Here is an 11,730-nt window from a genome sequence, read left to right as displayed (position 1 = left end):
CCCCAACACCTTTTTATCACCAAGTGCGACCGTAGGTGGACGAGCGGGGGAGGGAAAATGAGGCCGCAGTTGCGTACGTGCACGGCACAGAGGCTGGAGGTGCTAGAGGGTCATTCATTTTGCAAAATATTCACCAGTTACATCCCACCGCCGCTGCCCTCCGAGCTAGCCGCTTTAGAGCGACGGGGATGAGAAGACGGGCTGTTTGTTGTCTCACCGCCCCGAGAGATGAGAGGGATTCTCACAGCTTACGCAACGTGTCGCCTCTCGCCGGACGGAGCCGAGGCTTTGTCAATTACTGGAGATTTGCATCAGTAATATGGTGGGCGCCGAGGGAGGAGGGGAGCTTAAAGTCCTTCCTCTCGGCCGTGTTTCTCCGGATTTTTTGGCGAAGAACAAACCGAAACCTGAACGGAAGATCGACAACGACCCCGCGCAGCAGAAGTCGGACCGGGTACACTCGGCTGTGACATTCACAGGGCGCATCCGTGTGGGAACAACAAGGATATTAAGGCTGCGTGCCGGTCAGATTTCGGTGTCGGATGGTCACTTTTGTCGTTGGATGGCTGCCAATCAGAGGGCAGCGGGGCTAATGTTTCGCCTCTGGCTTTATCAGCAGACAACAAATCTAACAGTCTTGAATACGCTTGAATGTGACAGACACAATGTTCATCCCTCCAAGCTTTGCTTGTGCTTCCCAAATGTTTTCTACTGGCTCTTTGCCAGATGGACGTGCAAGACCAACGTGCAAATATTCCGACCGGCCAATCCGAGCAGAGGGATTTTGAACAGGTTTACAGGGATTTATCTCGATAGGCAACATCCCACTCGTGACGATGGAGCGCGGGCCAAGTGTGATAGGTGTGAGGTCTGCATCATTCCGAGGCTGTTGGAAGGACGGCAAATCATTTCTCCGCTTCCACGTTACCCAGAATGCTGAGCAGATGGCGATCTCAGCGGACCTGCATATGATGCACTCGGCTGCACGAGACTCGAATTTCACATAATTGGCGGCGTCGATCTGCCAGCAAAATGAATCCCGAATTTGTGAAAAAGGAAAGAGAAAATCACGGCTGTGGACGTTGTTGATGATAGATGTTTTGTGCTTCAATCTGCTAAACAGGTGATGGCGCTAAATATAAATGCAGAGAACAACGATAAATAAAGGCTGCAAAACTCTATTGGGAAAAAAGGTGTTCGGCTGATAGTGGATTTACAGCATTTGTTGTCCAGACGTGTAAAACGTACTCGTCATCATGTTGTGTCTGTGTTTCAGGACAACCCCCCCCCCGACACAGACCACCACCACCACCATGCAGAAGTCTGCAGTCATTAAAAGCGTTAGTCATCCGCCACACCTGGAAGATGACGGGAACGCAGCATTCCAGCCGCTGACCCGTGACCTCGTGTTCACCTCACAGGCTGGTTTCCTCTCTAACGTCTTCCTTCTCACACGCCCCACACCTTCTTTACACTCTGGAGAACAGGGTCGTTTTTTTTCCTTCACCATACCTGACCTTCCTGCCAGGCAAGCAGGCTTTTGATAAATAGTCTGAAAGGGTAGTTTTTTTTGAAGAGGGACCTCTTCTGAAGCTGCAGTGCCGCTTTTTGCTCTGATGTTTACATGTTTACTCGTTCTTACTGACAAAATAAATATTAGGTGGTAGGTGGGTTGGGTGAGGAAAAAATGGATACTTCAGGGTAAACACTTGGTAAAGTTAATGTTTCCATGCAATTAATACTTACTAAAATGAAATTAATGATATATTTTGGCTGCATGGGAGGAGAGTGAACACCTTGTTAAAAAAAATAAACAAACATATTGTCTCCGTTTAGGTTGGTAAGGTGGATAACAAAAGGGCAGAAGGGCCAAAAAAAACAAAACAGCAGAATACAACTATGTGCAGGAAGATGTAACCAAAATAAGGAGGTTGAAATGAAACAACCACATGGTGAAAACAAACCAAGATGCTGCTTATGACCTGGGGCCCTTCTTCTGATATCTAAATATGGAATACATTGATTAGATCCTCATTAGCCTCATTAGCGTTCTCCACCTCCCTGGAACTCAACCATCATCTCATTGACTGCTGCTGATGAGGAATACAAACAATTATGCGCAGCCTGAACATTATCTTTTTCATAAAAAAAAAAGTTGAAAAACCCATAATCCTCACATTCTGAATTCGATGGTATTAACGGTGGAAGGAAGGAAGGAAGGAAGTTCCATTACTGCGTTGGCTAAGTCAATTTCCTGAGCTCTGGTTCCATCCATCTCCAGCGTGAGCGGAGTGATCAGTCAGCAGCTGTGGATGTGAGATCACGTTACGATGCGAGGCGATGCCATGTGAAGACAGCCAGAGGATTTGCATTTCTTGTTTTCATAGATTAGATATCTACATATGTATATGTAGATATATATTCTTTTCCCAAGACAAGGCTCTGGGGTCGATCACCCAGGGGTGAAGCGTGTTCCTCTCGTATTCCCTCCTTCAGAAGGAAGCATCACTCCCGTCCTCTTCGCCTGGGTCCCGCCGCTGGTCTCGCCTCTCCCGAGACTTCAGGCCCGGGCAGGAAGCCAGTGGGGATGTGAGCGGAGACGGCGAGATCACAGCCGGATGTGGTATCAAAGATGCCGAGTGCTCGCGTGGGGGAGGAGGAGGATGATGATGAGGGCGAGGAGGAGGAGGAGGAGGAGGAGGAGGACTCCCCGGAGATGCTGCCGCGCACCTCTCCTGCCGCTGCGCACGCGCTAATCCCCTCCGATATGCTTCCTCACGGGATGATTGCGCTGTCATTGTGTGTCCGACAGGGATGTAATCTCTGCCGGCGGTTCCGTAAATCTTTACATGCGAGCGTGCGCGGCCTGTGTGCGCGCGCGCGTTCTGGGGGTATACCCAGGACGCTGCTCTCCGCTTCTCCTTCTGTGTGTGTGTGTGCATTGCGGGAAAACAGTGACTAATGTCTGGCCTCCCCTCTTCCGTAAGGTGATCCATCCCGGAGGGGAACAAGAGGGCACCAGCTTTTATTTTTTTTTTCTTCCCCCTCAACCTCCCTTTCTCCGCCTGCTCAGTGGAGAAGCCTCGGAAACGCAGCGCAGTGAGCCTTTATTACAGCTGGGCTCAGCAGTCGGAGGGGTGGGTGGGACTAGATGGCGCCCTCGGTGCACCCGCCGCCGGGCGCCAGGAGGTTAACTCGGCCTCCATTACCTAACCCCCGACATCCAAGAGAGGTGACCCGTGTCGCGCTCAGACAACAGCGGGGCTGGAACTCGCAGGGCGGCATTACTCACTCTGTGCAAACACGGCGCTCGCAGAGTGTGGGCGCACCTTGCTGGCTGAGGCGGCTGCGGTGTAATGAGCCTGTTCGGGCTGCGGCCTGATGGCGGATCATTGATCGTCGCCAGAGATCGCGCGACGTCTCGACCGCGAGGCTCATTGACGACGCCCGCGCCTCCCGTGAATGCACTTTGCCGAGAGGTGATGTCATCGGCTGTAACCGTACTCCCCGCGGATCGGGGGGTGGGAGTATGAGGGGTGGTTCTCCACTAGGTCACGGAAGGTGACGCCCAATTTCATGCCGCATGCATAATTAATCCATCTGTGTTCTTTCTCAACCCCCCCACCCCACCCCCCCACTCCTCGTCATTGATAACCCGCCACCGCCGCGGCGACTCGCCTCGTCTTTGAATGGTGATCAGGTCCGCACAATGGGCGTGAAGAGGCCGCGCTGAAGAGCGGGGAACCGTGCGCCTCAATTGAATGAGAAGCGCCGCGTGTGATATAGGCAGAGGTGTTGTAACTTTTGACTGAATTAATTAAGTTTATTGATGGTGATAATATTTGATATGATATATTTAAAGAGTTAAAGTATAGCTAAAATAATTTAAGGAGCCCTGCTATGGAGGATTCTTCAGCAGGGCTGTGGGTTGGTAGAAAGTAAAGGGAGAGGTTGCTGATAGTTGGAGGGCAGGAAAGGAAAAGTAGGTTCGTTGCTGAGGATCTGTCCTGTTGAAAAATGCTGATGTTTTGCGTAGTTTACGGTTGCTCCAATCGCTCGAACCCAGGAGTCGTCAACCTTCTTTTGTGGCACTGAGAGCGACTTCATGGGTCCTGAGTCGTATGACGGGCTACCAGTTTGCTAGACTCTCCTGAAATAACCAACTCTCTGAGTTATTTATTATTATTAATGATGCTCATCTCTGTGAAGACGCTTATCAAGTTAATGAGTTCTCAATTATCAACAATGACTTCACAAGGTTGGATAAAATTTGAATTTTAGACGCAGCTCAACAAGTTTTTTTTCCAACAATTTTTCCAACAGGCCTGCGGGCTACTCAAGTGGTCCTTGGGGGCTACCTGGTGCCCACGGGCACCACGTTGGTGACCCCTACTCTAACCGATCCACCTCAATTTCTACTTCCTGCCCTCCGTCTGAATCCGCGCCACGTTTGCTTGTCATAACCGTGTGACTGAAACAAACCTATTGGAAAAATGTCCGAGAGTGTGATTAAAATCTCTGTAAAACTGGGCACGCTCTCCGCCGTTTCGTCAGGCATGCGGTTAGGATGAAGCAGGCAGGCAGGCAGGCGGTAGACACGGCTGAGATGTGTTGAACCACACCAACAGAAGATCCACTCGCAGCTATTTTTAAACCTGAATTTTAATGAAACATCCCCCCCGAGTGCCCATGTGCTCCCTCTTCCCCCCCCCCTCAATGAATTCATTGAGTTGAAACAGATTTAGGCAGCAGAATAATGAAAAAAAAAAAAAAAAAAAAACGGTGCACAGAAACTACTGAGTCTGAGGTTTCGCAGATTAATATTGCAGGGAGAAGAGTTGATGTATCACGGGAGTCTCTTCAGTTTGCGCGGCGACGCCGAGGATGAAAGTGATGAGCGCTGATGCCAGAGTATATGTAATTAGCGGCGGCGGGTCTGATTGGGGGGAGATACCGCGGCGTGAATCTGCTGGGTAATTAACTTTGAGTTGGATGCACACAAGAACGCTGTTGCCGAATCCCTTCTCATCGTCGGGTTTGGAGGAAGCGCAGCGTCGTTGTTAAAAAGAAAAGTCTATTGTTTTGCTCCTTTGCACCTCTCTTTCTTGACATCAGTCTTCGCAGTATCTGCTGAATCACGTGGTTCTGGGGGTGATCACTGTGTGATGTCACAGAGGGTGCTGATGCCTGTCCCAGATTATCAGCATGAACAGTCAGGGCCATATTGCCACGCCATCCTCTAGGCAGTCTTTGTGTTTCCCTCCTATTCTACACATGTGGAATGTCTAAAAAAAAAAAAAAATCATTGGTTTTAGCGGGAAGCTAAAACTGATATTATTTTTGCAGGAGGCAGTAAACAGAGGATTAAATATGCTGGTTCTCTGGAGAAGGCTGTAACTCTGGAATCACTCTGAATGTGGCACCAGATGGGTCCTTTAGAATTTAATTGACATTTAACAGCATGTTCCTGTTTGGACAAATACCCCCCCGAAAAGCTTGATATTCATGATTAGGTGAACTAATACTACATTTCATCCTGGCGGAAAACTTGTCCCTGTGGGAAATGGCTTTTGCTTGGCTGCACTTTGCTTGGTTGAGAGATTCCAAAGCTGACTGTGTAGTCCAGTGCACGTTGCGGTTGCAGGACGCCAGGCAGGGTTTGGCTGGCATTGTGGGTGGGCGCAGATGGAAGGTAAACAAGTATATCTGACAGAGGCAGCAGCATCAGTAGCACTCGGCTTCCTCCGCGTCGCCGCGTGCGTCTCAGTGTGGAAGGAGTTGCCAGGAGCTCTTGAGTGGCCGCTTTTGACGGCGTGCCTGCCTGCCTGACCGACCGACCGCCCGCCCGCTCGCCTCGCGTACAAGTGTGGGCGCACGCGCGCAAGCACGCGCTCGGAGAGGAAGAGCAGCTGTAATTGGTTTCTCAATGAAGGATCATCAGCTGCTCCCCGGAGGCTCGGCGGACTGTTGCGTGGCGCTGCTCGACCGACCGCTCGCTGCTGCTGCTGGCCGACTTTAGGAGCAGATCTCGCCCCTATTTTCTCTTCCCCGTCTCCCCTTCCGTCGCCACACACAACGGGAACAACAAGCGGCCAGTCAGGGAGCATCGTCGCCACGAGTGGCCAGAGAGACGCGCGGAGCGGGGAGTTCGCGTTTCTTTTTCTTGTTGTTGTTGTTGTTGTTTTTTTTTTCCAAAGGGGTCTTCTTCCGAGGAGCGCGGTCGCGTTTTAAAAGTTGACGGCAAACATGACCGAGCTGGAGGACGACTTCGCCAAGATCCTGCTGCTCAAGGAGGAGAGGATACGGGCGCTCGAGAGGCGTCTGGCGGACCGCGAGCACGAGATCCAGGAGCTGAAGATCAACTTGCACAAGTACCAGTCGGTCCTGCCCAGCCCGCAACTTATCGGACCGAGGACGCGCCGGGCGCAGGGCATCTCGGCCGAGCCGCAGACGCACCAGGACGTGTCGAGGCAGACCTTCAAGAAATACGCCAAGTCCGACAAGTAAGAAGGTTTTCAGTGTCAGTTTCAACCTCGCGCCACCTCCGTCGCCGCCTCCACTTTCAGGCTCGTCTGATTCATAAAAAAAAAACACAGCAGTACACAATTGACCAAACTCTTCTGAGGCGCACCAGGCTGCTTTTCTCCTGACACTTCAACGCACCTCCATCACACTTCCTTCCCTCTTACCGCCGTCTGTCTCTTCATTACTGTCATTATGGTGATGATGATGATGATGATGAAGATATGATTATTGTTATCATCATCATCATCATCATCATCGTCACCATCACGACCAACACATTATTATTATTATTATTGTTATTATTATTATTATTATTATTATTATCATTATTATTATTATTATTATTATTATTAATAATAATAATGATAATAATAATAATAATGATAATAATAATAATAATAATAATAATTTATTTATTTATTCTGAATGGGTGATGAGGCTGTTTGCCCATGAATGGGCGATCACTTTCATTCTTGGTTGCCGATGACGCAGCTCTGAGGCGAGCTGCTGAGAAGAGCCTCTAATTGATCAGATCCATCACGGCGGTCTCACAGGACGCTGACTGGCGGAAGTGCGATGCATTATTGGCTTTTAGTAGCTGGACGCTGAGGACCCGGAGTGCATGTCTGAGGATATTTAATACTCCATTAGGAAACGCTTTGCTTTGGCCATATGCTTCTCCCCCATCCAACCCATATGCCTGATTTTGGGGGGATTGTCAGAAAGTGTGTCCAGGTCTGAATCCTGCGCTTCAATATTTATCTTGACTCAGCTCGGTTGGATGTTCCTGCTAACTCCCGCCACATAAGACAAAAAAAAAAAAAAAGGTTTTGCACTGCTTTTCATTTTTAATTTCTCTCCGGACGGGACCGTCTGAGAACACAGGGGAAGAAATCACTCTGCTGAGTCAATTAATGCCCGAGACATTGGGGTTAATTTCATTAAGGTGTCGAGACAATTTCCAGGCTTCATTTGCATTAATAAAGTGCAGACTGGGCAGGTCCTCCATCCTGCTCATTAACAGATACTCGTTGTGGCCCTGGGCCGTTGTAAAGGTGCACAGAAGGTCCCGTGGGGGAAAAAAAGAGGGAACATCATAAAAATAACTTGAGAGGGAATTTATGGTTTGGGAAATGATGGTTGCAAAACTAGTTAGAAAACCTCCCTGCGGGAAGACGGGTGTTAGGGAAATAATTAGAACGTTGCAACTCCAGGTGAAGTTGTTCGGAGTAAAACTTTGTGCATCTGTGTGATGATGTCATCGCTCTTGGTTTCATTGACGGGAAAAGCAGCAGAAGCAGCAGCAGCAGCAATAGGAGGACGGAGAAGGTGGGGGAGAGCAGAGACAGAGTCTCCACCTGCGTCGCCGTGTCCGCTGGGCCGCCGCTAGGTCGGACACAGAGTGACCCCTCCTTCCCTCACACACACACACACACACACATACAGGCAGAATGAACCAACACCACCCCGCATCCGTCCTCCACCACCCCATTAGAGTCAGGACGTGGCACCAGGCGACGGCCTGCCCCGCTGCTCGGATTACCGCAACATGGAGCGCCGGGTCCGGTTTCTATTGATCTGCATAGGAAAAGGGCTGAGCTAGAATGGCTGCAGAGGTGAAATCTAAAGCGCAGAGGTGCTTTGAAGGGCAGTGGGAGTGGCCTCCACTGATGATGAGGCTGCTGCTGCTGCTGCTGCTGCTGGGGGTGATGATGATGATAATGGTCATGATGATGATGATGATGGTGATGATTGTGGTGCCTGTGCATCCAGCATCCATGAGAACCTGACTTTTCCTCAGACCGACAGCTTTTCCTGAGAGAGAGGTTTTTTTTCTGTAGTTGGCACAAAATGAAATATTTCATATGGAACAGAAGCATTTGATGTGTTTGTTGTTTCCATTTTTTAAATTAATCATACACTGAAACATGCAGATGGATCTTGATAGCGTCATCAGGCAATTGGCAAGATGTATTACAAATACAGAGTCTTTAGAGGGTCCGTAGTAGATCTCTAATATCGTCCTGGACTGTGGACAAAAGGACAGTGTCATGAGATTAATTGTCAATAAATAAACAAACAAACAAAAACAAACAACATATTTAGCTGTCATATGCTCAGCAAGCATCTGCAATTATTGCATTTTGGAAGTGCTACATATTTTGGTGCGTTTGTGGTCTTTTGCTGGATCACAGAGTAACAGACAGACTAAGAGACATGAACATTGCTAAAATAAATAAATAAATAAATAAATAAAAAAAATTTTGCACTGCGCGGGGCCTTTAATATTCCTGCAGGGAAATCAGATTTTTTTTTCTCTGCAGCTGGTATGCAGTTGTTGTTTTTCAGTGTATTCATTGACTGAAATTGGCACGTGTGTGACAGCCAGTGTGTGAAAAGAAAGTTCCGCCTGCTCACAACAGAAAGCATTGTTAAATTTGATCAACGCTGCTGGACCTCTTGAGTGTTTTCTGGCCTACAGGGCTGAGACGTGCCGACTGGCCTCTGGTGGTGCTGTCACCCACCACAAGAGGGCAGCTGTGGTCTTCTATTTCAGACCAGCCCTCTACTGCGTGGCTCAAAGAGCATTTACCGCTAGACAAAAAAAACCCCTTAGCCAAACGGACACTCTCACAGCCAGTCATCATTGTGGCCAGAGGGAACCTGATGCGTGTGTGTGTCTTTGCTTCTCACTGGTCGGCCTGTGACTCCCTGTCCTCTCGCCTCAGCCCCAGCAACTCTCCAAGCCCATCAGATTGTTCTTGGCACTTGCTCCTCCGCTGAAACCGTCCAGAGCGCGTGAGACCAAATGCTGCACTCTGACTCATTGGAATAATGTGGACAGACACCAGTGTCAGTGCGCAGCATGGAGATTAGTCCGGGAATGTGGAGCTGCTGCTGTGAATCTGTGTTTAAACATCTACTTCGCTTCTGTGCAGTCAGAGATTGTTGGAATTTTTCTTTCTTTTTATCTAGAGCACATTTGCTTGGAGTCAGAAAAGAGTTTATGGAGACACCTTGGAGGTGCAGCTCGGATGCATCCTCAGTGATGGGGGATTCGGGTCTGATACCATCAGACAGCCTCACGTGGGCGACCTGGACGGCATCACTTCAACATTACGTCATTGGATTTATAAAGAGATGTTGATATAAACACTGTAGATCACCAGGAAAGAGCATATTAACCCCACTGTGAACTCATAACCACCTGGATGTTTACATGTTGGACTTCGACCTGGGCCGGTCCTGAACTTGCCCTTGAATTGACCTTTCAGTCGACCTCTCTGACCTTCGCATATGGACTCTGGAAGTGTGTATGTGTGCACGCCTGCGGCACGAAGATGCTCCTGCGTTGATCTGCATACCACTGGTGGGTGTCACTGCCCTCCGTGACATCACAATGTCCCGGTTTGTTGGAATTGTGATTTGACACACTTTCTGAAAAATTGAGGAAACAAATGAAGTGTAGAATTGACTTTTTTTTTTTTTGTTCTTCTCATATCTGGGGTTTTCACATCACTGTCAGAAATTGAAAAACCAAACAGCCACAGCCAGACTTTGGGGGTGCATTCAGTTTTAATCGCCCCTCGGACTCCCGTAGCTCACCTGTTGGTAGCTGGGCCGCCTGGAAGGCGGGCTAGCTCTCAATCGGTTCATTATTCATGTGACACGAGCGCGGCTCCGCGCGCGCAAGGCGACAGACTTGCACCGCGCCTCAGATTCCTGTAGGCGCCCTTCTCGCCATGCGCTCTCTCTGGGTCGCAGCCTGACGCATCCGGGGAGGACGGTCCTCCGCCGTCACACCGCCGAGGGAAGGAGGCAAGGAAGGAAGGAGGAAAGGAAGAAAGGGCGCGGAGAGGAAGGAGGGGAGGGATAGGGAGGGAGGAGACAGAGGGAGAGCGTGCGAGACGCCGAGAGGGGAAACTTTGCGCGGTCGCAGCCGGGGAAACTCTCACCTCTGCTTGCACGCGCAAACGTACCTGCGGTTCCATCTCCATCGTCACTCCGGAGGGAGGGAGGCAGGGGGGGAGGAAGAGAGAGGCGGCATCATCGCAGGGCTGTCCATGCGGGATAAAGTTTGAGAGCAGCGTGGGGCCAGCGCAGTTGAGGAATACGGGCTGAGCCGCGCGCCTTATTTTATTTTTTTTTTTTGGCGTAACTTTTCTTTTCGACGAGGAGGCTGGTGGGGATAAAGAGTCGCTCGAGCCACCCCGAACGATGGGCACCTTGCGCGACCTCCAGTACGCTCTCCAGGAGAAGATCGAGGAGCTGCGACAGCGCGACGCGCTCATCGACGAGCTGGAGCTGGAGCTCGACCAGAAGGACGAGCTCATCCAGCGGCTCCAGAACGAGCTGGACAAATACCGCTCCGTCCTCAAGCCGGCCACCCAGCAGGTCCACAAGCAGACGGAGCTCCAGGAGCAGCAGCGGACCAAGAGGCAGGCCATCTCGGCCGAGCCCGCCGCCTTCGACATCCAGGATCTGAGCCATGTCACCCTGCCCTTCTACCCCAAGAGCACACAGTAAGGTGCCAGTCGGACGAGCACGCGTGTTACGTTTTACGCGCCGACCGCCGCGCGTCATTCGGCTTCCGTTCGGTCTTTGTCGGTTTTCTTTCTTTCTTCTTTTTTTTTTTTTTCACATGTTGCGCAGCAGGCAGGGAGCACCTGTAGCGCCCTTGGTGGAGGTGGTGCTCTCCCTCTCTCTTGCGTGCGCGCACATACACGCGCATCACTGTAAAGCCATTCCCTGTAATTGATTTCCATTCATTTTCCAACCCTTTGGTTGAAAAAAGCCTTTCAGCATGACTCGACCTCCAAACCTGAATTCATATCTTGCATCTCAATTTTGCATAAAATCTTCGGATAAAGTTTTGCAGATGAGTGAGGACAGCAAATAAATGCAAAAAAAGAGAGCATGTCGCTGTACCGTATGTCTAAGCGGATGCACACGCTCACATTTCAAGGCCATATCTCCTCATCAATAACCTGACACTGCCGCCGCCGCAGCTGACAGTCATTGATAAGATTATCAGCGGCCAGCTGATAAAAGCCTGTCATCAGAGCCTGATTATGGACTAACGAGAGGAATGAAATGTCTTCCAGCTGAAGAGAATTATGGGTTATAAGCCGATGATGGCAGCGTAGCTGCGCGGTGTTCCGGTGGCTGTTTCGTATACGCCGTGATTCTGTGACAAGCCGTCCT

The 11,730-nt window shown here is 50.0% G+C and overlaps 1 protein-coding gene across 2 annotated transcripts in view; it reads left to right on the top strand.

Annotated features, from left to right (window-relative positions):
• Positions 1-5,549: 5,549 nt before the first annotated feature.
• Positions 5,550-11,730, top strand: part of LOC142896574 (cGMP-dependent protein kinase 1) — an 85,774-nt gene continuing 79,593 nt past the window's right edge. Inside the window, exon 1 of one of the 2 annotated variants that reach the window (XM_076038307.1) lies at positions 5,550-6,503. In XM_076038307.1, coding sequence (XP_075894422.1) covers positions 6,247-6,503 — 257 coding nt within the window. In that variant the 5' untranslated portion in view covers positions 5,550-6,246. Of the gene's footprint in view, positions 6,504-10,423; positions 11,049-11,730 lie in introns of those variants that run through there. The other variant, XM_076038306.1, reaches the window with a different exon arrangement.

Source organism: Nelusetta ayraudi, unplaced genomic scaffold, assembly GCF_046127955.1.
Source record: "Nelusetta ayraudi isolate G7.1 ecotype Tasmania unplaced genomic scaffold, CSIRO-AGI_Nayr_v1 ptg000056l, whole genome shotgun sequence".
Classification (NCBI taxonomy): domain Eukaryota; kingdom Metazoa; phylum Chordata; class Actinopteri; order Tetraodontiformes; family Monacanthidae; genus Nelusetta; species Nelusetta ayraudi.
This window is presented reverse-complemented; position numbering and strand designations above follow the sequence as displayed.